Source organism: Eubalaena glacialis, chromosome 5 (genome assembly GCF_028564815.1).
Source record: "Eubalaena glacialis isolate mEubGla1 chromosome 5, mEubGla1.1.hap2.+ XY, whole genome shotgun sequence".
NCBI classification, from domain to species: Eukaryota; Metazoa; Chordata; class Mammalia; order Artiodactyla; family Balaenidae; genus Eubalaena; species Eubalaena glacialis.
Genome location: NC_083720.1, coordinates 22,911,318 through 22,937,224, shown reverse-complemented (window position 1 = coordinate 22,937,224; position 25,907 = coordinate 22,911,318). Strand labels below are relative to the sequence as shown.

General features: G+C 34.9%; 1 protein-coding gene across 2 annotated transcripts in view; it reads right to left on the bottom strand.

Annotated features, from left to right (window-relative positions):
* PRSS12 (serine protease 12) overlaps nt 1–25,907 on the bottom strand; it is a 69,962-nt gene that overhangs the window by 15,149 nt on the left and 28,906 nt on the right. The window contains exons 5-10 of one of the 2 annotated variants that reach the window (XM_061191128.1): nt 23,144–23,322; nt 21,247–21,388; nt 17,834–18,030; nt 13,437–13,578; nt 3,691–3,896; nt 21–99 (exon numbers count right to left, since the gene is read on the bottom strand). In XM_061191128.1, the coding sequence (XP_061047111.1) occupies nt 21–99; nt 3,691–3,896; nt 13,437–13,578; nt 17,834–18,030; nt 21,247–21,388; nt 23,144–23,322 (945 nt within the window). The remainder of the gene's footprint in view (nt 1–20; nt 100–3,690; nt 3,897–13,436; nt 13,579–17,833; nt 18,031–21,246; nt 21,389–23,143; nt 23,323–25,907) is intronic. The other variant, XM_061191129.1, reaches the window with a different exon arrangement.

The following is a 25,907-nucleotide window of genomic DNA, read 5'->3' as shown; positions in this document are numbered from 1 at the left end:
TATTTGAAGAACCTTTTTACCTTAAAGAATTTTTCCCACCAATGATCCGCTTCTGCCGACGGTGCAGTAATCTCAAACCACAAACAGATGAGAGAGACTCTGAAGCAGAAAGAGGTTTTTAATTAAACTATCATATTGCTGATAGTGGGGTAAAGACACAAGTGACACATTCCCCTGATGCTCCTTCCTCTGTTTTAAAGTGCTTTTTCTCTTCAAATTGTAGGCTATTTTTCTTATAATAAAAATTAAAATTTTTTTTAGATTTATTTATTTTATTTATATAAATTATTTATTTTTGGCTGCATTGGGTCTTCGTTGCTGCACATGGGCTTTCTGTAGTTGCGGCGAGCAGGGGCTATCGTTGCAGTGTGCAGGCTTCTCATTGCGGTGGCTTCTCTTGTTGCAGAGCGTGGGCTCTAGGCACGCAGGCTTCAGTAGTTGTGGCTCGTGGGCTCAGTAGTTGTGGCACATGGGCTTAGTTGCTCCGCAGCATGTGGGATCTTCCCGGACCAGGGATCGAACCTGTGTCCCCTGCATTGGCAGGCGGATTCTTAACCACTGTGCCACCAGGGAAGTCCTATCTTATAATAAAAATTAAAAGTTGTTTTCTCATGTAACCAAGGCAACAATAATTCACAAGTAGACAAGGAACTTTATGAGGTTTCCGACAATCAGCTCTGAAGAGGTTTCACAGGCTGCTGAATGATTTGGCCCTGTCTAGTACATCATCCTTGTGGTACCCACATCTCCTCCTCTGCTGATTATAGAGATTGTTCGGGAGTTCAGAAATATTAAATGAGAGAACTACAAAAGGCAACAATGCTCTGAATTATTTGATTTTCACAGACAACACTCTTCCAAGCCACATACACAAATATAACTCATAAGAGCAAAGCACATTCCCAGGATGAAATTCTGACATAAATTTACATTTACTCATATAGCATGCTAATATATGGAAAGGATTTACTAAGCCAATTTAAGTGGCAAATTGTATTTAAGGATATATATAGTCAAACTTCTCAAGATAACAGGTTTCGGGCTTCCCTGGTGGCGCAGTGGTTGAGAGTCCGCCTGCTAATGCAGGGGACACAGGTTCGAGCCCTGGTCTGGGAGGATCCCACATGCCGCGGAGCAACTGGGCCCGTGAGCCACAACTACTGAGCCTGCGCATCTGGAGCCTGTGCTCCGCAACGAGAGGCAGCGACAGTGAGAGGCCTGCACACCGCGATGAAGAGTGGCCCCCGCTCGCCGCAACTGGAGAAAGCCCTCGCACAGAAACGAAGACCCAACACAGCCAAAAATAAATAAATAAATAAACAAATTTATTAAAAAAAAAAAAAAAAGATAACAGATTTCTGTCAAGAGCATAAAAAAAAAGAGTTAAACTAAAAATGTATGAAAAGGTAGTGTATAAAAGAAGAGTAAATAAACTATGACTAGCTTTAAAAATAATTTTAGAAGGTAGGAGAATCTATATGGGGATACGCTGTTTCTTTGGTTAAGTACATGTGTATAAAGTATAGATATATACTGTTTTTCTATCTGTGTAAGAAGAGAAGGGTAGGAATTGTGCCAAGACCATGAAAGTCTAGTCAGCACTAATGTTCTTCCATAATAACCAGGTAGAAGGGAGCCCAATATGGAATCAGCACTAGTTATTTCTTCATGGAGAGAGAGGTTCAACAATGTGTACCAAGATCATTAATTTGTCAAAGGATCTCAGAGACATGCTGTCAAACCTTAATCCTCATCTCTTAGGATATGAGTCCTCTACATGACACTGCAAATTATAAGATACCAGAAGAACAGAAGTTTCCAGTAATGTTCCAAGTCAGGTCAATGTATATAATGCCATGACAAGGAATGATGTAATACTAAGCAAGCAAAACTGGAAGTTTACATCATTCTGGGACAAAGAACCAGATTGCAAGAAAGTAAAATCTATTTAAAGCCGTAAAACCCACTATTATAAAAAAATTATAAAGTAAAATGAAATTCATTTATAAACGGATCCCATCAGATGACCAATAACCAATGGCTTGGGTTTGAATCACCTTATAGAAGTTATTAGGTCTTGAGCCTCCACACAAAGTCAACAGGTTAATAATAAACCAGATTCAGTAATCCAGCTGGTCTAAGATGAAATTTTTTTATTTCAGATATGGTAGCATTAAGACCATGGAAAGGTATCAAAATAAGCAGTGCTACACCTTTGGAAGGCATTAAAACAAATGTATTAATAATGAAGAAATAAATATGGTATTTGATATTTTAAAATAGGTTTACATAGAAATATGGTAGAACATTTTCAATTACTGAATTTTTATGCTTTTCTGCTGCTTAAGAAATTGTCCATAATCCAAAGAATTAATTATGTTCACTTTGTAACTGCAGTTTAAATTATTGGAGGGAATTTAATAAATTAAATTATAGTCAATACTTAGGAAAAATTGGCTTACCAAATCATATTTATTTCAGGTAATATATATGTGTGTATATATATAATATATATATATATATATATAAAACAAAGCACAAAGGGTTATAAATATTCTTCTCCACACTCAAAAGACCCTCAGATAGTGAAGAATCATATTAACAACATCCAATTTATTTATTGCATTGTCTTTAATGGTTATTAAAAGATGTTAGAAAAAGAGAATGCTCAGATATAGATGCACTTGATTTTAAGAAAATCTTAAGTATCAAAACCATGGATTCTTAATCCACATAAATAAATGACTGTTCTTTTCATAAAACATAACCATAGTTTTCTCCAAAAGAGCTAGTTTTCCCCCTTATTCATTTAAAGCAGTATTTGTTTCATAAAAATTAAACTCAGAGCTTTTAAGAACTCTTCTATTTATATATGTATGACACATCCATTACTGTATTATACTAGAAGATTACTTCTCATTTTCCTTACATTTTTATTTTTATTTAAATTTTATTTATTTATTTGGTTGTGCCGGGTCTTAGCTGCGGCAGGCGGTCTCCTTAGTTGCAGCTCACGGGCTCCCTAATTGCAGCAGGCGGGCTCCTCAGCTGCAGCTTGCAGACTCCTTAGTTGCGGCATGCGAACTCTTACTTGCAGCATGCATGTGGGATCTAGTTCACTGACCAGGGATCGAACCCAGGCCCCGCACATTGGGAGCGCGGAGTCCCATCCACTGCACCACCAGGGAAGTCCCCCCTTACATTTTTAAATTTCAGAGAGTAGCATCTACAAAAGATAATTTTCTTTTTGCAATTAATTTTAAAAATTATCCCTGTTGTTTAAGATATTAATAAGAGTGGAAGAAGTGCCCTTCTCTGATTCATCTTTAAATTTTCATTTCTTCTTTTTATGAAGCAAATATAAATTCTGAATCTTCAAGAATACCAGCAAGTTTGATAGTTTTATTACAACCAGAGAAGGAACGGTTAGAAATGGCTAAGAATGTCAAAAGGGGACAATCTCAGAGATTACAAAATCCTGAAAATCCACTCCTGCCCCTGAACCCTGCTCTCCCTTGTGAGTCCCATCCAGTAAAGTTTGTCAAGAACCACTGCCTCTAAATACTAGCAGAAGAACAAGGGATTGAGTATATTCTTATGGAGGGGAGTTTCATTATCAAAGTACTGCTTAGAATAATGAAGTGTGGCTTAGTATTCTTTGACTTCTATAGGGCCCAGAAGGTGACTTACCTTTATTACTATTACCTGATGCTTTCTTGCCAAAATAATCACAAATAACTCCTGCATCTTCACCGTGGCGGCAGTTGTGTCTTCCAATATCTTGTTTGATACAGTCAGCCAGGGACCTCTCATTTCCTGTGCACTTCACATTATCCATGTGGATGGGTCCTTTTCCTTCCCCAAAATAAGCCATGGTTCTTGCTCTGGCAGGACCCCTGGAAACAGAGCATTCTTGAGGATGTGGAGCATCAGTCAAACATACAATTGAATAAATCACAACATATACCCTCATTCAATTGTATTTCTTAACTCATATATTAAAACACTTATTTCATGACTTTGTCAAAAAAAAAAAAGCTTGAGAGGTAATAACTATACATTCTTTGTTTTCATATCTCAGAACTTCTTGATTACATCTTAGCTCCTACTAAGAAAGTCACATTTAATGGCATGTCAAAAATTTATGGTAGTCTTAAACTCTAGTTTAATCAGGAAAAAAAACATCTCAATATTTTCTACTCCCTTCCAGAGCATAATACTCTCTTAAAATTGGTATAGTAAGACTTCCCTGGCGGTGCAGGGCTTAAGAATCTGCCTGCCAATGCAGGGGACACGGGTTTGAGCCCTGGTCTGGGAAGATCCCACATGCCGCGGAGCAACTAAGCCTGTGCGCCACAATTACTGAGCCTGTGCTCTAGAGCCTGCAAGCCACAGCTCCTGAGCCTGCGTGCCACAACTACTGAAGCCTGCGCGCCTAGAGCCTGTGCTCCACAACAAGAGAAGCCACCTCAATGAGAAGCCCGCGCACCACAACGAAGAGTAGCCCCCGCTCACCGCAACTAGAGAAAGCCCGCATGCAGCAATGAAGACCCAACGCAGCCAAAAATAAATAAAAATTAATAAAAAAAGAAATTGGTATAGTATTTCCAAGAAAATTACAAGAATTAAATAATTACCTAGGGAGCTAAGAATTTTTAAAGCCTACTTTAGAAGTACAAAAGCACAATTTTTAACTGAGAAAGAGAACACCAGGAATCATGAATAGAAGGCAGACTTACTTTTGGTATATCACTTTTCTTTGGTTTCTGTTTTTTTAAATAATATATTACTTCTTTTTAAATATCCAAATACAAAATCTTTTTAGTGAAATATTTCAAACTAACACCATATTCAAAACTCAGTTCCTGCTAAATTAGTGACATAAGAACGGAAAAGTTTTAAAGTTTGAATTATAGGAAAATTATCCTTATAAACTCAAGTTAGGGAAAGACTTATTAAACAAGACACAGATGTATACCTTAAATTAAAAGATTGATAAATTCAACAAAAATTAAATTAAGAATTCCAGTTTACTAAAAACCACCCACAGGAAAGTGAAAAGATAAGTTTTAAAGTTGACGAACATACTTGCAATACATATATATATATATATATATATATATATATATATGTTGGTGGATGCATTCTTTAATAGAGGGACATAGCATACAATATACAAATAACTCTCAAATTTCATTTTAAAATAAAAAACCAACAACCCAATAGAAAAACAGGCAAAAGACAGGTTTTAAATCAAAAGAAACTGTCTTATTAAAAATGACAATTTGGACCAGATTTCTAACATTAAAATATTCTACTTAGTTAAGATAAGGTTATTATACTTTCCATATAGTTATGCAAGGAACTCAGGCAAAGTAGTTTACTGATATGAATTATCTGAGGAATTTGCTTGAATAATCCTCTTTCAGCAATGAGACCTGACCTCTCACATGCTTGTAGTTGGCAGTACACTCATTTCAGAAATATACCCCATCATTTCTTCTGTACTGATAACTGCTACTCTGACATAAATTGCAAATAAAAATAAGATTTAACCCATTAGAAATGCTTACAGTCATGGAAGATCAAACAGGTAACTCTAAAGTTACTCTTTTTTGAATCTGAATCGACATTTCTTCAAAGAAGATATACTCATGTCCAACAAGCACATGAAAAGATGCTCAGCATCACTGATTATCAGGGAAATGCAAATCAAAACCACAGTGAGACACCACTCACGCCTACTAGGATGGCCATTGTCAAAGAGATGGACAATAAAGAGTGTTGGTGAAAAAAATAAAGTTACTCTTTTTTAACATACAAAACTTTTAATAGTTGTATAAGTAATAAATGCTCATTGTATCAACTTTGCAAAATAAAAGTATAAAAAAATCTCAACAACACACTGCTAGCATTTGGTACACATTTATGGGGAAAATATTGCATACTAACTACAATTTTTGATGGTTAAAAAAATTCATTGTACAGATTAGTGGATCTCAAACTAAGTGGGTGAGTCTTATGCAGGTGGTTCTGCATCAAACTTTAGTGTAGAAAAAAACAGACTTTATTTCCCTATTGTTGCACATTTATTTTAAGAATTTTAGACTTTTTTATAATTATATACATCCTTATATGTAAATCTTTGTGGGCAGCTTAGATTTCTTCCCAGAAGTGAAATTTTTATTCAACAGGTATAAACATTTTTTAAGATTCTGGATATGTGTTGCTGAATACAGAACAAATCTTTGGAAAGCAAGTTATGCATTTAAAATATGTATAATTAAAATGTAACCATTTAAAGAAAAGGTATTTTTCTGTTTTACTTTGCATATCACAGTTCTGATGTGTCTGGAATTTATTTCTGTTTAGTATTAGTAAGGGATCTAGTTTTAGTTCTGTCGCTAAAGTAACTGTCCCAATAACTCTTCCTGCTGATTTAAAGGGCTTTTTTATTTACTTATTTATCATGCTTATAAGTACACAAGCCATTTCTTGGTCTTTATAGTTCAATAATTGGCTACACATTAGAATTACCTTTGGGTGCTTTTAAAATATAGCACCACCTGAACCCCACCTGATGTCAATTAAAGTAGAATTAAGACATCAAGTAAAATGGGCGTGGGGCGAGGCAGGGGTAATAATTTTTAAGTCCCAAAGTGATTTCAATGCACAGCCAAGGCTGTTAACCACTGCGGTAGTTGGTATCACTGACCTCTTTGCCTATTCCTGTGCCAATATCCCATGGATTTGATTTCAGATAAATTTGGAAGTCCCCCTCCTCAACCAACACACACACCAAGAAAAACAAAAGATTTTTATGAGGATAGCATTTAATGTATAGATTAATTTCTATTTTGTCTTCCCATTCAGGGTTGTAGAGTATCACTTATGAAGTCTTCTAGCTTTTGTAAAGGTTTAGTTTTCTTCACACAGACCTCAATTCTTGTGAAGTTTATTCCTTGATTTTTTTTTTTCAGTTTTGTACTTTCTATAAATGAGATTTTAAAAAATTTTCAATCTAGCATATAGGAACACTATTGCTTTTTTTTTAAAATTATTTTATTTATTTATTTATGGCTGTGGTGGGTCTTCGTTTCTGTGCGAGGGCTTTCTCTAGTTGCGGCAAGTGGGGGCCACTCTTCAGCGCGATGCGCGGGCCTCTCACTATCGCGGCCTCTCCCGTTGCGGAGCACAGGCTCCAGACGCGCATGCTCAGTAATTGTGGCTCACGGGCCTAGTTGCTCCGCGGCATGTGGGATCTTCCCAGTCCAGGGCTCGAACCCGTGTCCCCTGCATTGGCAGGCGGATTCTCAACCACTGCGCCACCAGGGAAGCCCACTTTGCTTTTTTAAAAATATTTATGCTTCATACTGTTACATTAATAAATACTAGTTCTAGTGTCTTTCCAGTTGATTCTCTTGGGTTTTATAGGTGGACATCATATTATTCATATAACAATTCTGACTTTTTTTTCAATACCAATACCTCAATTCTTAATGATTAGTGGAAACTCCAGACAATATTGAGTCATTGCAGAAATAGCAGGCACCCTTATTTGTTCCTATTTCATGCTTGTTTGTGATATAAAGTTAAGGTAGTTTTATTTTATCCTCAGCTTCCTAAGAGATATGAGGAAGGAGTGTTGATTTTTATCATGTAACTTCTCAACATTATTAAGATGATCATATTTGTTTTCACTTATAGACAACAAACTAAAATACACTGATTGAATGCCTCAGTTGAACCACTCTCATATTCTTACAATAGACTCTCTTTGTGGGATATTGTTCTTTTAATACATTGCCGAATTAAATTTGCTAATGTTTTGTTTAGAATATTTAATGTAGATTCATGAGTTTTCTTTTATGTATGTGTACTTATCTTGTCTAGTCTTGAAATCAAGTTATATTAGCCTCATAAAATGAATGGAAAGATTTTCATCATTTTTTTTTTTTTTTTTTGCTCTACAATAATTTACATAACTCAGGAGTCATCTGTGTCTTAAAGATTGGTCAAAACTCTTGGTCAAAAAGTCAGAGTCACTTCTTCTGTCATCGTTAATTTATTTGGCTTTTCTAGATGCTCAACATCACTAATTATTAGAGAAATGCAAATCAAAACTACAATGAGGTACCACCTCACACCAGTCAGAATGGCCATCATTAAAAAGTCTACAAATAACAAATGCTGGAGAGGGTGTGGAGAAAAGGGAACCCTCCTACACTGTTGGTGGGAATGTAAGTTGGTACAGCCGCTATGGAAAACAGTATGGAGGTTCCTCAGAAAACTAAAAATAGAATTACCATATGATCCAGCAATCCCACTCCTGGGCGTATACCCGTACAAAATTATAATTCAAAGAGATACATGCACCCCTATGTTCATAGCAGCACTGTTTGCAATAGCCAAAACATGGAAACAACCTAAATGTCCATCAACAGATGAATGGATAAAGAAGATGTGGTACATATATACAATGGAATACTACTCAGCCATAAAAAGAATGAAATAATGCCATTTGCAGCAACATGGATGCAACTAGAGGTTATCATACTAAGTGAAGTAAGTCAGAAAGAGAAAGACAAATATCATATGATATCACTTATATGTGGAATCTAAAATATGGCACAAATGAACCTATCTACAAAACAGAAACAGACTCACAGGCAAAGAGAACAGACTTGTGGTTCCCAAGGGGGAGGGCGGGGAGGGAGGGAGGGACTGGGAGTTTAGGATTAGCATATGTAAGCTATTATACATATGATGGATAAACAACAAGGTCCTACTGTATAGCACAAGGAACTATACACAATCTCCTGGGAAAAACCATAATGGAAAAGAATATAAAAGAAAAGAATGTCTCTATGTGTATCACTGAGTCACTATGCTGCACAGCAGAGATTTACACAACATTGTAAATCAACTACTCTTCAATTTAAAAAAAAATTGGGCTTTCTATCTTTTGTATCAATTTTAATAATTATATTTTTGTTGAAAATGTACAGTTTCCTAGATAATTGTTCATTTCATCTAGATTTCCAAATTCATCAGCTAAAAGTAGTTCATAGTATTCTACAATTTTTAACCCTCTGTGTATCTGTGCTTATATTCCTTTTCTCTAATGTTTACTTGTATTCTCTCCTTTTTCTTAATCAGAATTGTCAGGAATTATTTTATTAATCTTTTTAAAAAATGGAAATAATTGCTGATATGTACATGTGTAATGTAGAGCAACTTAAAATTCAAATAGGAATACTTTGAAGAAAATTAAAAACTAATAGCATCCTGAAACTAATATCCCAGATGATTCCCATCAGTTTTGGGTGTGAGAATGAGTAGAGGTAGAAGGTAAATAACAGTATGCTAAATCTCTTGATGTTTTTCAGGAAGGGGAAGTTACAAATAATTTTTGAAATTGGTAAGAAAATATGCCAGTATGTTTGCTAAAAATTTTTTTAAATTTCTAGTAAAACAACAAGAATGCTGAAATTCCAGACAACTAGAGAAAGGAAAGAAAGAAAATTGGACTGCTTGCAAATCAAAAAACCGAAGATTACACAAAGAACAGACAATAAAGCATGATCAATAGCATGAAAGTAGATGACAGGTAGAAGTAAACATGTAGAAAATAAAATTAGACTCATTAAATAAAACAAAAGGATGATTCCTTAGCAATTTACCAATCAATGCACAAACTAAAGAGAATGCACCATTTTAGATATATCAACAAGTAGAATTAGAGAACATTTTAACTAATGAAAGTACATAATTAAAGACATTTTCAATGACATAGCGAAATCTAATAAATTTTTCTTTGACTTTTTAAAAAATAATTAAGGACTGTGTCACCTATAGAGACTTCTCACTGGACTACAAGCATGCAGTAATTCATAGCTAAGAATTCCAATGAGACAATAGGCTCTAATACATTAGTCTTTAAACTGAGTATCAAGTGCTCCTGGGAGTAGGTGATGACTTTCCAAGGGATATAAGGACTTTATGGGAACTGATATGCAGATCATCAAAATCCACGTGTATTCTCTCCTAAAACTGGTCTTGCTAAAGTCAAGGTCAACTTCTCTTTCAAAATTTCGCTTTTCCCACTGCACAAAACAAAGGCATATCTTTCACTCATTCCAAATCCAATCACAGTGCATTGCTCCAAGATTTAAAAGACTCTAAAGTGGCCAAAATCAATTCAAAATAAATTTTATCCAAGGACCAAAAACCCAACCCATCAGTCTAGGAAATGGAAGCTTTGGTCAACTTTTCTTTCCTATGTTTAATACTTATTTATCAAATTTTATTTTTTGTTGTTGTTTTTAATTAGTTGTGTACTAGAAATCATAAAATCCTGAGAGGAACTTGTTAGAAGAATTTAATTTCTCTCTTTCTCGCTCTCTCCATGTGTGTACACACACACACACATTTTTAAAAACATAGGACATTAGGATTCTGTGGGGAAAGAAAATTTAAACCACAATTTCAAGGAGAAAAAGAAACTATGTAAAAATTGTGAAGGTCAAAAAAGAGCTTGCTCATGTATTTTTTAAATGAATGACAGAGTATCAAAGCACTATATTTATATTTTATTGGATATAATTAAGAGTAAAGTAACTGTTCTATTTTTAAATGTCATATACAAATATGCCAGAAATTAAATCCTTTGCAGCTATTTAAATGTAAGATAAAAATTAGATATACTTAACTTTAGGTCTCTACTAAGACAATAGGGGTACATCATTTTTTAAATTCTTTTAAGGGATACTACTCTAATAAATACACAGTTCAAAAACAATGTCATATTGAAATATATGCTAATGGATTCACACAAAGTTCAAATAGAATGGAATTTCCATCATGGCTATTTAGTCTTTCTTAACGAGGCTAACTGATAGCAACACATTTCACATTCAGCCCTCTAAAAACAATGTGCTCATATGCTAGACTTTGTCAGACATTATGTAATACATCATTAAAGAGTGCCTTTTACTTTCTGTTCACTCTAAGCATATCTATATTAGTTACCATTCACGTTCCTGGTTTTTGTTACTTCATTTCTGTTTCTCCCATTATGAAAAAGCTTTCTAATGCTATTTTGATTCTCAGTGTTTCCAAGGACTAATCCTCAAGTGTGATATAGCTGGCTGGGGGACAGGTCTCTGGAATTCTTATTAATAAAACTCAAGCCTTTTGACAGTTTCAAAGTTTTCTGGATTGATTTCTACAAATAAATTGCTTTATTAAAGACTTTTATTAATTCGAAGTAACATGGGGAAAAAAACTTTTATTAATTCGAAGTAACATTCTGTTCTAATCACATACCTATTTACAATTATATATATGTTCTTATATGAAATTCCATCTCCCCTTGGTGGAAAATTATAAAAACGTTCAAGTATATTTAGACTGATCAAATATCAAAATGATTTTCTTTTAAATACTATTTGATGGCAAATTGTAGCTTGTGCACTAGAAGATGTCTATCCAATTTGTCATAGTTACATTAAATTACTGAATTATGTGTTAAGAGGCTTTATTTTAAAAATAATTATGAAGTATGATCTTCCTTCAATGCTTTTCTTGATAATTGTTACAGAAATAGTATTGAAAATTGCTACAAACTTTGTTCACTTAATCTAGATTGCTCTTACCTAAATTCACCATTTGAGTTGAATGTAAAATGGACTAAACGATAAGTAAAAAGCAATGAAAAATTTAGAAAGAAATCAAAGTGAAAATGCATTGATGAATATTCTTACAAATTTTTTTCTCCTTAAGCATGACTTAGACACACAATTCAAGGATCAAATTTGACTTTTTCTTTCATATTTTCCTTCATATTTCCAAAGGTAACACTAGGTTTCTTGGATCACCTCTACCAAAAAAATAAAAGTAAGCCAAAAAACCAGTCTCAAGCAGTATATACTTTAATGGCTGATTTTAGGTAAGGAAATTCACTGGGCATGTAATGTAAGAACAATAATGTATATATGTGTGTATATATGTATATACATTCTTTTTTTTCAAATGGAGAACGAAATGTTAGAAATGTAGTGAGCAAAGGAAACTTAAATTGTTGACTGAATTCATCTAGGCATCTAATGTAGATGCTTCCTCCCTTTCTCTACTACCCCATATTTTGAAAGCTGAAAATATGTCACACACCACCAATTTTGAATACTGAAAATCTATATTACAAATAATGGACCCACTGACCATAGGACAACTGGAATTGCAACTAGGTCCAAAACTGAACCGTAAATTGAAGTAGTATCTGAGTAACCAAAAACAAACTCTGACTTAAAACTTTAGGGAAAAAAAAAAAAAAAAAAAAACATTTGAACTTTTATCAAAATAGAAATAATTTTAAAAATAAAAATGTATTCTGCATAGGAATAACCAGTTAAATTTATCAATATTTAAGATACACATAGATGTGTAATTAAGGATATATTTTAAAATCCAAACCACTATTAGTAATCCAATATAAGCTAGGCAAATTATGTATATTAGCTTAAATTTCATGACCCTCTAAACTGTAACATGTTCCATATATTTGCAACTCCAAAATCAATCAGCCCTTTCACAGTCATTTGCAGACATGCGTAAAATCTCAAAAAATTTGAGTTGCCCCGCTGAGGTCTCACAAGGAGATAAACTGCCTTTCTAGTTCAGCTCTCAAACTGGAAATAAGTGTCCTTTCTCACCTCATTTAGTGCCACATTTTTCGTGCTATAACTCATGCCTGAATGAAGCCCATTTAACACACTTATTTTCTCTGTAAGGCGTATCACAGCATTCCTTCATTCAAGAATGTTAGACAGCACTTCAGCAAAATTCTTGAGGACCATTTTAAACAGGGAAATCATCAACAAAAAGGTACAGAAATGGGGAAAAAAAAAAAGCACTAGGAGACTGCAAAAAGGGCAATTGTTTGCAAGCACGAGAGCTAAAACAAGAAGGCAAAACATGGCTTGGTTCAACCTCAACTCTAGAAGAAATGGCTCAGTATTTTCTAACTCGATGTTCACAGTGACTTTACAGAATGTAACTACTGCAAATAACAAGAACCAACTGTAATTTCAGTAACAGTAGAATCCCTTATAAGGCTACTGTGTTATGACATAAATCACAGAGAAAAGGTTAACACCTTTGGCTGACAGAAGCAGTAGTATGAATAGTCAAGAGTTATTAGACTATTTGTTACTAGATAAAAGCTACATTTCTTAAGTAACATAATGTACATTTCTTGTGAGAAAATAGAAAAATTTAAAGAGACTCTACTTCGTATTTCTTTATAATTCTGAATCAAATAAGAATGCTGCCAGTATTTTCAATTGAATCATAGAAGTTAATCTTAGGCAAGAACAAGGACAAAAAATCAGAAATTTTCATCAGATGAACATCCCAAATAGTTAGGTTTTCCTTACTTGTAGCCAAGCTGTCGACAGATCACAGTTGCATCCTTATCAGTCCACCCATCATCACAAATTGTTCCCCACTGGCCATGGATAAAAACCTCCACTCGTCCTTCTTTCTTATTTTCTCCATCCATCAGTCTGATTGGAAAACCTAAGTCATGATTCAAAAGTATTAGAAAAGCCAAAACAAGCAAACTGATACTAAAGCATGAGAGACTTTATAAAGTACTATTTGTTTGTAAAAGGAGCTAAAAATCAGCTGGGCAATGAGAGAGAGAGAGAGAGAGAGAGAGACGGGAGAGGAGAGATACCAATTTTAAAAAAAACTGTATCTTCTTCTGCTATATCTTCTGTAGCCTTGAAGTCAGAATGCTGATCTTGCTCAACTTTGTATTCCCAGCACTTGGAGCGGTGCCTGGCATTATAGTGTAGAGAGTACACGTAATAGCTGTTTCTTGAATAAATGAATATATATCACTGTAAAATCGTGGATTATTTTATTACCACTAACTTTTACTTAGTAAAAGACATTAACTTGGAGTTGTTTTTGTTCTACATCTACTCACTTATCCATGAACACACCTAGAAATTTATACTCCAAAGCTAGGATTTTTAGGAAGGATTTTTAGATATACCCTTGCATGCATGAGTAACTTGAATGATGGAAGAGGAAAAAAAAAGAAAAAAAAAGGCAAGCACAAAGACAATTTCTATCTCAGCCCTCCTATTTACTATGGATTCCAAAGGAAGGGCTTAAATCATAAAAATTATTAAGATGTAAAAGTTGAGAAACTGACCTCTAGCAAATTGGGATTTATCTAAATTATGCAAATAAAGTGGTTTATAGAGTCTTTCACACATCTCTATCAACACCAATAAATATGGTTTGTTTAATCAAAAGCCCTCACTATGGCTTGCATACTGCCAGGGGTTGAATTGTGAAGTCATTAGAGGGGGCTCTAATCCAATTTGTGCACAGAAATATACAGAAGGAAGACAGAGTGAAGAGACATAGGAGAAAATGGCCACCTGTAAGCCAAGGAGAGAGGTGTCGAACAGAGCTTTCCCTCCCAGCCCTCAGAAGGAACCAACCTCTGTGGACAACCTCAGTTTTGGACTTCTAGATTCCAGAAGTGTGAGACAATAAATATCTGTTGTTTAAGCCACCCAGTATGTGATACTTGATTACAGTAATATACATACTTTAGATTACCTAGTTAGTAGAAGGGTCTCCAGCTTCGGGGCCCCTAAGATTGACTGATGAGGATTTAGGGAATACCATCAAACACAGTGAAATTAGCAGAACCAAGGAGGTGAAGTAAGCAGCTAATGAACAAAGTATCATTCTATATGTGTTTAAACCAACATATGTAATCACTAGACAACATTTGTTAACTGAAGGAAAATACTGTTGGCAAGATGGACACATCCTACTTTGATTCCTCTGATTCTTCTTTGTTGCCCCCAGAGTTGCTGGCTCTCTAATTTCTGTCCCTGATCATACTTCGTGGAACAGGCATCACAGTAGAATCAACATAGCAAAGTCAAAATCAACAAATGTTTGTGGAGTGCCTACTCTATGCCCTGCTTACATTAGCTGAAAATCTTGGTGTTTTAGGTGTGTCACAAAACACAGTGTATTTGAAACTTAACATTTCTTATTATTGTATCTGAAATTTGGGGATTCTTTGCAAGAGGAGCAAGGCAAAAAAGTGATCCTCAATGAAAAAATTTAAACAGATGAAATTCTTAAATTTTTCAATTTTTACATTTTTTAGATCTTTGGGGCAAAATTAAGAAATCATATGTACATGGAATTAGACCTCCACATTCCACCCTAGTTGTTTTATGGGCAGCTTTTCACATACCATAAAAATAAAAATGATAAAGTGTTTTTAAAGCCTAAGTTGCATACTTTGTAAAAATAATAATACAATATTCTGAACCTAATTTTAGCCATCCATTTTATAAAATCATTGGATTTTCAATGCCTGAAGGGAAACTGAATGACAGAAGCCATTCTATCAATACCACCCCACCGCTTAAATTCTATCTGTTATGGCAATAATAATATACATGTTTTATTTCTAAAGTCTTAAATAAATATAAAATGCTTGGGAAAACTAAACAGTCCTGTGGGTATACAGCATCTTTAATTATATACCTCAAACTCTGATTACAGTAGAGTTTTCTTTATTTCAATTTTCCTATAACACTGATTTAATACATTATCTTAAGAAAATATTTTTCCTAGAAAAAAAGATAAAATCTAGCATAAATGTAAATTAAAAGTCAAACTTTATTTGCGTAAGAGACACTCTCACTGTGAAAGAAATCTCTGCTAAGATTTAATACTCTAAACTTTAGAATTAAAGCAGTATTAAAATGAGAAATCTACATATTGACCATCCCACAAATTTCCCCCAATTCACATAGGCATTAACTGCATTCTTACTAAAATTACTTTTACTGACCTAGAATATTGCTTTTGAGCATTCCATCTATCACACACCCAAAATTACAAAGTGTCTATTGAACTACTACTAATTTTGAGAAAAGTTTCATTCACATTTAAAGTTAAGGTCCACAAGTTACCCTTCAAATAGTTGAAAACTGTAATAGTCTAACAGCTCTTATCACAGTGCCAAGGAAGTAAAAAATCTCAATTGTTTTTAAAATGCTGTTGTTTATACCACTATTCCATGATCTCCTTCTCTTTTCATTATGCAGTCCTTTTTGATAAGTGGGAAAGTAATGACCTCTTTGGATGAATAAATGGTAATCTGATTCTATTCCAAAAGGATAATTTAGCTCAGATATAATGTCCTTTGGACAAATGAATAGTTAATAGACATATTACAAAAATTAGGACCAAAGAATTCATAATAATGATCCCATATTTTATTAATAATTATCACCCTCAGCTTTTTAAATTTTTAAAAAATATATCTATAATCCTAGAAAATTAAAGATTTTTAGGGGAACTGAAAGGATTAGATGTCCTAACTGTATGTGTATATTTAACCACACAGGTCTTCAGAGAACTCAGATTATAGTATTTTGTATTTATAATATTTCATCACCTGGAACAGTGATGGAATGTGCCTGAATATATCACTCCATGATCCAAATACCCGCTATCTGGGGCTAAGAGGATCCAGTTCTAGCAAATAGGCTCTATCTCCCCCAACCACATGCAGTCATTCATCACATAATCCTGGGAGGATCATAAATCCTTTATAAGAAGAAAGGAGCAAGGGAAGAGAACAAACAGAAAGAAACAAAATTGAAAATATGACCCATAAGGGATGGGGTAAAAGGCTGTATTTCTACCTGGTATAATGCTAGATTAGTGCAGTGAGTCACTATGATCTCATAGGATAGAGTACAATGAGGAATCAACCACGTACTTCGACAAACTTAAGTATACAAAACAGTTAATACTGCGGGATTCAACACGTTCCATTATTTTATAATGTGAAGATTCCAGCTTCACAGTCTTAAAACAGGAGGATACAAAAAGGGCTGATTCAAGCCTGAGGTGAAACTTAAGAACCACCTGTAGTTATTTTAACATCTATGCACCAAAAAATACATGTATAGATACAAATAGAGCTATGGTAGAGTCCTGGCATGTCTTTTGAATATGTCCCTCTATATTTTTCATTCATATTTATTCTGCCCTCCTTGTTGGATGTTAAGTCTGTCAAGGATATACAGTTATTTGCTCTCTGTTCACAAAAGGACCTTCATCTACAAATATTTAAGATTGTTAGATGAGCTACGTACCTTTTATCCGACCGTAAGTCTGAAGAAATTTGGAACTAGGGAGTAATAAAGGACACTAATGGATTTTTAGTAACAGGGTATCTTAGAAAGATAGGTGGGCTATTTACGCCAATGAATCCACCTAGGAGCCCAGTGAGAAACTTGAAAGATCTAGGTTAGGACAGAGCAAAGGCTGGTTGGTAACCAATGACTGACAAGGCCTCAGGACTAAAGAAGAAATAAATCATGGAAGGTGGGAAAGAGAGCTATTGTTTTGTTCTGATTTATTTTTAATCCTTTCTCAAGTAGTTCATTAGAATTCAAGGTACATGAGAAGCAGAATAGGTGACTAATCAGTTGGGGAATGGACATTGTGGCTTCTTTAATCCATCTTTCAGATACATGAGAAATTTAGGCTTACAGGTAAAGAAAAATTAGGAGTAGAAATTTATAACATTGGCAGAAAGACTCAAAAGACTATTTTTCTCTGAATGCAAATTACTAAAAATTAGAGTATTTGGGGAAACAGACAAAAAAAAAAAAGCCAAAGATGAGAAATGCTTCACATTCCAGACCAGTGGATAGAGGTGCAGTGGCTACTGAAATACGGATACTCAAGAGCTGTGGCAGGACCTCACCCAGAGACAGTCTGTGTCCATCCCTGCCAGGGTAGCAGGAGATAGCAACGTCTTCCCGATGGCTGCAGTCATGCCTTCCCCAGGGTCTCCGAGAACACTGAAGGAAACTGGTTTCCTTTCCTGAGCAGTTGACATCATCCAACCATATGGGCCCTGTGCTTTCTTCAAAGTGGTTTGCAGAGGCTTGTTTGCCATATCTGTGGCAATAAAATAAACACTGTGCATAGAACTTTTGTCTCCTGTTTCAAGGAACCACAAAACATAAAACAAACCACCTAATTAAGCGGCATGACTTCAGAGGGTAAGTATTTGTTCTTTCTCCTGTCTTGAGAACTCAGTTCTCAGAGCAGTGTTCCGCTCCATCACATATTTTGATCATCTTAACAATGTTGGTTAACTAATCCACTAGTTAACCAACAATGTTTGGTTAACTAGTGGATAATTAATCTTTTTTTCCCAACCATTCTTGTGTTTTGTCTACAATTTAACCCACCAACCAGAGAGAATGCAGACAAAGAGATAAACCTCAAATTCCTGACCATGGAAATAACACAGTGGACCAGAAAGTAAGAACGTGTGTCTTATATCAGCCTCACAAGAGCCATCAAAGCTCATTTGATTTCATTAGCTTCTCTAGGCCTCTTTGGGATCCTCTCTTCCAAATTAAAAAGTGATTTCTCAAGCACCATTTCCAAACCATGATGAAACTTGGATTTCAGCCCATCAAAATCAGATTAATGACAATGTTCTTAGCTTTTCATAACGTTACATAAATCTGATTTTTAAAAATTATATTTGTGTTTTAATTGACTTCATTTGTAACACTGCACTACAAAAAATCCTAAATGTATTAATAGAAATAGGAAAGATCTGCAAAATTAAAACTTGGTAACTAAGTCAGTCTCTACCTTCATTCATCCTCCCCTCAATTTTGTTTTCTTTTGTTCTGTAGGATACAAACAAACCTCCAGAAATTCCTGGGCTAAAAGATATTTGAAGTGTCTTTCAGTTCTCGGTCTATATAATTAAACTCTTACTCATAAATTTTATGTCAGTCACTTCCATCACTGAATGTTTTTATTATTTCTGTACTAAGAATATGAAGAGATCTTTCTGTTTGGAAGATGAATTTTCCTAATTGTTTCCCCATGAATTTTCCTAATTGTTTTACCATGCACTTATTTATTAAATTTATTTAACAAGATAAACATTTCAATAAATTAAAACAATGCAACTTTGAATGAGTCATTCTAAGACTTCTATTGTGCTGACTAATCAAATCTTAGATAGAAAAGTAATTATCCCGAATCCCATATTGCTATCACTTTCAACTTATACCATGTTTCCACAAAATGCATCAATCTGATTATCATCTGTCCATATCAACTATATAACAGACAGCAGGAGATCATTTTACTTTAGGATTTCATTTGTATGAAGAAACCCAGAGTTCACCCTCTTTCTCATTCCAAAAGAGTATTCTCTTTCAGAAACTCCTCCATAAACGAAAATGTAAATGTAGCACATGCCTATTCTACCTTCTAACATAGTCATTTAGAACGTTTAACAAATATTGAGAACACTTTTAAAACCATTAAGTTCTGATACTCTGTATATGCAAGAAAAACTGAATGTATTTGTGAAACAAAATAAATAAAATATGGAAAAAAAATCAGTCACTCAATTGTTTTAATTAATAAGGATAAATACGAAAATAGTAAATAATAGTATTTTTGAATCTTTCTAAGTTTGTGAAAACAGGATACAGTTCTCAGACTAACAGAGATTTACTCAGATGAAATGATATTTTTAAGTAATTCTTATTAATTAAACAACAATATTTATTTGGCTGGCATATCATACCCCTTGACCTGACAATTACATAATAATAACTGCACTGCCCATGAAAATTCAAAATATTAGTCAATAACATGCATCTATATCTTTATGATGTCATTATTTATAACAGGAAAAATTAAACTAATCTAAGTATTAAGTAAATTATAGTATGAACATTCAATAGTTATTATGTTATTAAAAATTGTGACTGTGTAATAATATAAAAGTAAAAAACATGAATAGAAAAATTACATATCTACTACTAGAGCTGTTATAAAGTTATACACGCAAGTTATAATAATGATGGTGTAAGAATGGAAAAATTAGGGGTAGTTTTTTATTTTCTTTATTTTCCAAACTTTAAAATTTTATATTACTTTTACAAACTTAAAAATATATGTTTAAACATGGTCATACCTAGCTTGAATGAAAGCATATTTTTAAGGTTTAATAAATATTTGCAATTAGCTCTATCTCAAGCTGAAATGAAATAATTTTGCTCATTTTTTCAAGCATGAGACAATTATTTCAAGCATGACATAGAAATATGGAAAACAAGAAAGAATGGGCATTCATGGGTTTCATTCAGATATTAGCTCAAAGGCATCATTTGCAGTTACTTCAACCAACTTAAGTCTTTACTCTGGAATGCATTATGTGTGTGACATGAAATATATCACCCAAAGCGTGATACTCAGTTTTTAAGAGAGTGAGGTCAAGGGTGAGTTCTAAAGGTCATCTCATGACAAGAAAGCTGTTTTTCTCAAATAAAAGTGATAATTATCATCACATTCTGAGAAAGGAAATAATGTAATACCAAAGCATTTGACACGGGACTTCTCTGCAATTTTAGATACAGTGGTGTCAGTACTAACAACATCCAATAGTAGTGAAGCATCAGAATAAAACTGAACATTCAAAGCATACAGCCTTACTTGAACAGACACAATGAGACCTAAAAGTCATCCATGGCTCCATTATTCAAGAAGAGGGGTGGGACTTCCCTGGTGGCGCAGTGGTTAAGAATCCACCTGCCAGTGCAGGGGACACGGGTTCGAGCCCTGGTCCGGGAAGATCCCACATGCCGCGGAGCAACTAAGCCCGCGAGCCACAACTGCTGAGCCCGCGTGCCACAACCACTGAAGCCCACGTGCCTAGAGCCTGTGTTCTGCAACAAGAGAAGCCACAGCAATGAGAAGCCCGCGCCCCGCAACAAAGAGTAGCCCCCGCTCACTTCAACTAGAGAAAAGCCCACGCTCAGCAACGAAGACCCAATGCAGCCAAATAAATAAATAAATTTATAAAAAAAAGAAGAGGGGTGGTGGCAGGAAAGGCAAATGAGATAAACAGCAAGATATGGTTACTCATCATCAAAGAAAATGTTATTGGTTTCTTTGTTGTTGAATTTCCATATAGAGAAGGTAGATAAGGTAGGTAGGAAGGTAGGTAGGATAGGTAGATAATGATTGTGAACATATATTTTTAGTATTATAGAAATTACAAGTAAGGATTACAAAATGAGACTCTTAAAAATATAACTTGGCATTTAGCTGCCTCCTGTCAATGGATCTTACTTAAATCCCAGCTGTCGGCAAACCACATATGTATTCAGCTCAGTCCAGCCGTCATCACAGACAGTGCCCCACTGTCCCCTGTAATACACCTCCAGGCGACCCTCATGGTTGCCTTTACCACCTGCAAGTCTGATGACCCCATCTGTGACAAGAAGGAGACATAGAGACTAAGCAAATAATTATCAAAAAAGGTAGAACAACATTTTAATTGCACGAGAAATATCACCCTACTCAGATCTCTCTCTAGGCCTTTCGTTAAACTTCCATTAGAACTGTGCTCAATGACCTGAGGTCACTGGATTGTTTCTGGAGTAAAAGTCATAACACATATCTGTCCTAACAAAATAGTCTTTCCTTTTTATTTGTACTCCTATTTCTAAGTAGAAAAACATATTCTGATATAACTCCAAAGTAGTTATTTAGATTTTTCCAGATTAAGTAATATTTGGGAAATTTCCTAAGGCTTCAATCTCCTTAAGTATGAGCAGTATTAGTCATTTAAATGTAAAAAGTTAAAAAAAATAGTAACTCGGAAATAGTTCAAAAATTTAACCATGAATGAAAAAATATTGCAATATGGAGACAGAAAAAGCTATTCTGGTTAAAGAGTGATCTATCATGTCAAGGCATTTATTATTCCTTAGGCATTCATAAGTTACAAAACTGGGGTTCATGTTTTCCCTTTGTTCTTTTATCAATAATACAAATCTGAATTTGAATCTTGTGAATTCAATGAATAATTAATTCCCAGAGAATTCCATAAAAAGCTTCTAAGCAGATACACAATAAATTTATTCCCAAAAAAGTATATTAAAAAGCTATTTCCATCCAAAATAATCCAAACACCCCCCCACCAAATGAAACATAAATAATCTTGGGTAAAAGTCATACTTCTCATGACTTTCTGGGATCTTTTAAAGTAAATGAAGGTCTCCTAGCAACAGAATCACTTACAAATGTAAAACTTCACTGTCTGCAAAGCACTGTTACATCTATTATCTCATTTGACCATCTCAGCAACATTACAAGACTATCCTCATTTGAAGAGGAAAAAAATGGAGGGTCAAGAGAATGAAGTGCTCTGGCTTACAATCTGGTGTAAAATTTTATATTTCTATTGTGTATAAATGTGTTATTCTAATAAAAACAACAGTGTGTATAGAACTATGTAAATAAAAATAGAACTTCAGCATTTCACAGTCCCTAAGAAGTGTTTCATTTGATTTTTTTAAAGAAAGATTAAAGCCCCCAATTTTTTTCTTCAAGCTCTTTTTACTATAGAAAAAACAGATTTGTGATGACCCAACTTCTCTTGCCTCTCCATTTCCCTCTTCTTCCCCCCAAACATATAAGTACATACACATACACTCATTTGCACTCAGAAATGTCCTTCTTGCAACACAAGACATATCTTGACAAGCATGCTGTGATTTGGAATAGTCTGAATATTGAGCACAGCAAAGGTAACTTGGTTCTTTAATAGTGTGCTTTAATCAACAATCCCGTCAATATGGTTTTACCAGCTACAAACACATTCCTAGAATCAAGATAGGTTAATATATGAATGGACTAAATATAGAATTATAATACCTAACACACGAAATTTATCATTGCACACTGATTTTGACTATTGGGTACTATATATTGCAACAAGATCATATTTTCTGACCTAGCTTTATAGGACTGTATAGCTTGCAACTGAAAAATTCAGAAATATCTATGAATAAGGAGATAGCATTTTAATATATCATTTGTATTACTTTTTTTTTAAGTTTTATTTGGGGGCTTTATTTGTAAGCTCATTTAGTAATATCAGCTAGATTGAGGAGAAGGGAAGGTAAGCCCAAATGGTGCTGGGGGCAAGAGTTGGTTAAGATTAATGGGGTGAAGCTCTTACCTGTTAGAGGGGTACAGGACACTCCAGCATCTTCTTTATGGCCACAATTATGCTCTCCCCAGGAACTCTTTGGACACTGCTCAATAGAAAGCTCATTCCCAGTGCAGCGTACTTCATCCAACATTACTGGGCCAGATCCTTCCCCAAAATATGCCTGATTCCATGCTTTGGCAATGCCGCTGAACAAACATAAGAACATAAGTCAGACCAAAGGTTGGTCTGACTTTTTTCTTTTGCCCCCGGCAAAGGTAAAATTATGATTAATTCATAATTTCCCTTATCAATTCACTCCATAGGTCACACATGACTTGCTCTATTTCTTTTTTGCTTGCTTGTTTGTTGATCTTTATATTTTCAGCTATCACAAATCTTTCCAAGACTGCTAGTTATTCTCCAATATTTACTCCCCTTTTCTTCATTAGTAATGGAACCTCAGAGTTTTAGGAGGACAATGGCTATCCAGAATAAAGACCACATTTCCCACCCTCCCTTCCTTACAGTGAAGTTTGTTTGTTTGTTTGTTTGTTTGTTTTAAAATATGCATAACATAAAATTTACCACTTTAACCATTTTTAAGTGTACAATTCAGTGGCACTAAGTACATTCACCTTGTTGTGCAACTATTACTAGCATCCATCTCCAGAACTTTTTAATCATCCCAAATTGAAGCTCTGTACTCATTTTATATGACTAAGTTTTGACCAATAACATTTAGGTAAAAGTGTCAGGTATCACTTCCAGGAAGTATCCTTGTCCCACTTCCTCCTTCCTGCTGACTGTTAGGCAGAGGTGATGGCTGGAGCTTGAGAAGCTATCTTGGTCCATTAGGTGCCACACTGAGAATGAAAGAACTGCAAGCAAGAGCGAGCCTGGGGCCCTGATGACTGTGGAACCACCATACTAGCCTTGAGCTATCTCTGGTCTCTTGAGAGAGAAGTAAACTCTTGTCTTGTTTAATCCACTGTTATCTTCAGTTCTCTGTTACTCATGGCCAAATATCTCTTCACTTAAATTTATTTGACTAAATTTACTTCTCCCACAATTCAATGTGACACCATCTTCTAGAACCCCAGATTTAAATGAAGAAGATCACGATTGCCTACCAAAATGGTTAATGACTTCAGAAATTGCATCTTCAGCCCCTTTTAGCCTTTTAATTTTTAGACTAGAGCATTTATACTTGCAGTTTATTTTTCAATGATTCTGCATCTATTCCCCATTATTTAAGTTGCCCTTTTCTTATAACATTATAACTATCTTAAGAATTTACAACCAAAACAAGAATATGATTTTTATATATGTAATTCAAATTTTACTGTCCAGAAATAAGGTTTTATTGGAACAAAGGCACACTGTTTCCCAACTTATTGTCTGTGGCTGCTTTTGCACTACACAAAAGCTCAGCTGAGTAGTTGGAAAGTCTAAAATACTCACTATCCGGCCCTTTACAGAAAAAGTTTGTTGACCCTCGCTCTAGAGGAAAGAGATTAATGAAAGCAAATATGGAAACTGATTTAGAGAACACTGAAAGTTGGAGAACAGAGGAGGAGGAGACAGGATGACTAATGCAGGTCATGGGGAAGCCAGATAGGAAAGCTTTGGAGAAAGGCAGATTAACAGCCTTCTTGGATCTTTGCCCTGGGATAAATGCTAGGAAAGAAAAAGATCTGTTAAAGAAAATTTCAGTGGGTATAATTCATTGAGCCAAGATTAGGTGCTATAAGAAAACCAGGGACCAATATGAGAGAATACAAAATTTGATCCTAAACTCATAACAGAAACAAAAAATAAACTCCAGATGGTTTAAAGACCTAAAGCGAAGGGAAGGGAAGGGAAGGGAAGGGAAGGGAAGGGAAGGGAAGGGAAGGGAAGGGAAGGGAAGGGAAGGGAAGGGAAGGGAATGGAAGGGGAAGGGAGGGGAGGGGAGGGGAGGGGAGGGAAGGAGGAAGGAAGGAAGATGGCTAAAAAGTTAATATAATGAAATAATAAGAACATAGTTCTTATAACCTTGGTAATAAGAGAATTTCCTGCGCAAGATAAAAAAAAAAAAAAAACACCCAGAAGTCAGAAAACAAAGACTAAAAAAGTTAAATTTAATCACATATAAATTTGAACTACTGTATAGCAAAATACACCATAATCAGTCAAAAGGCAAACAAACTGGAGGATATATTTGTAAAATGTAACCACAATCAAAGAAAAAAAACACTCCTAGAAATAAATAATAACTTATTATTATCATAATGAAAGACAAAATGACCAACATAAAAAAACAGGGCAGGGGGCTTCCCTGGTGACCCAGTGGTTGAGAATCTGCCTGCTAATGCAGGGGACACGGGTTCGAGCCCTGGTCTGGGAAGATCCCACATGCCGCGGAGCAACTAGGCCCGTGAGCCACAGCTACTGAGCCTGCGCATCTGGAGCCTGTGCTCCGCAACAAGAGAGGCTGCGATAGTGAGAGGCCCGCGCACCGCGATGAAGAGTGGCCCCCGCTCGCCGCAACTAGAGAAAGCCCTCGCACAGAAACGAAGACCCAACACAGCCAAAAATAAATAAATAAATAAATAAATTTTAAAAAAACAGGGCAAAGGAGAGGAACAGGCTATTTACAGAAGAAGAAATGCCCATGGCCGCTGACCATACGGTAAGATGCTCAACCTTACAATGGTCAAATTAAAACAATAAGAATGCATTCTTACATATCCTTAATATCATTTTCATTAAATATTTAGGCTAAAAGTTTACAAACTAAAGCCTTTTTATT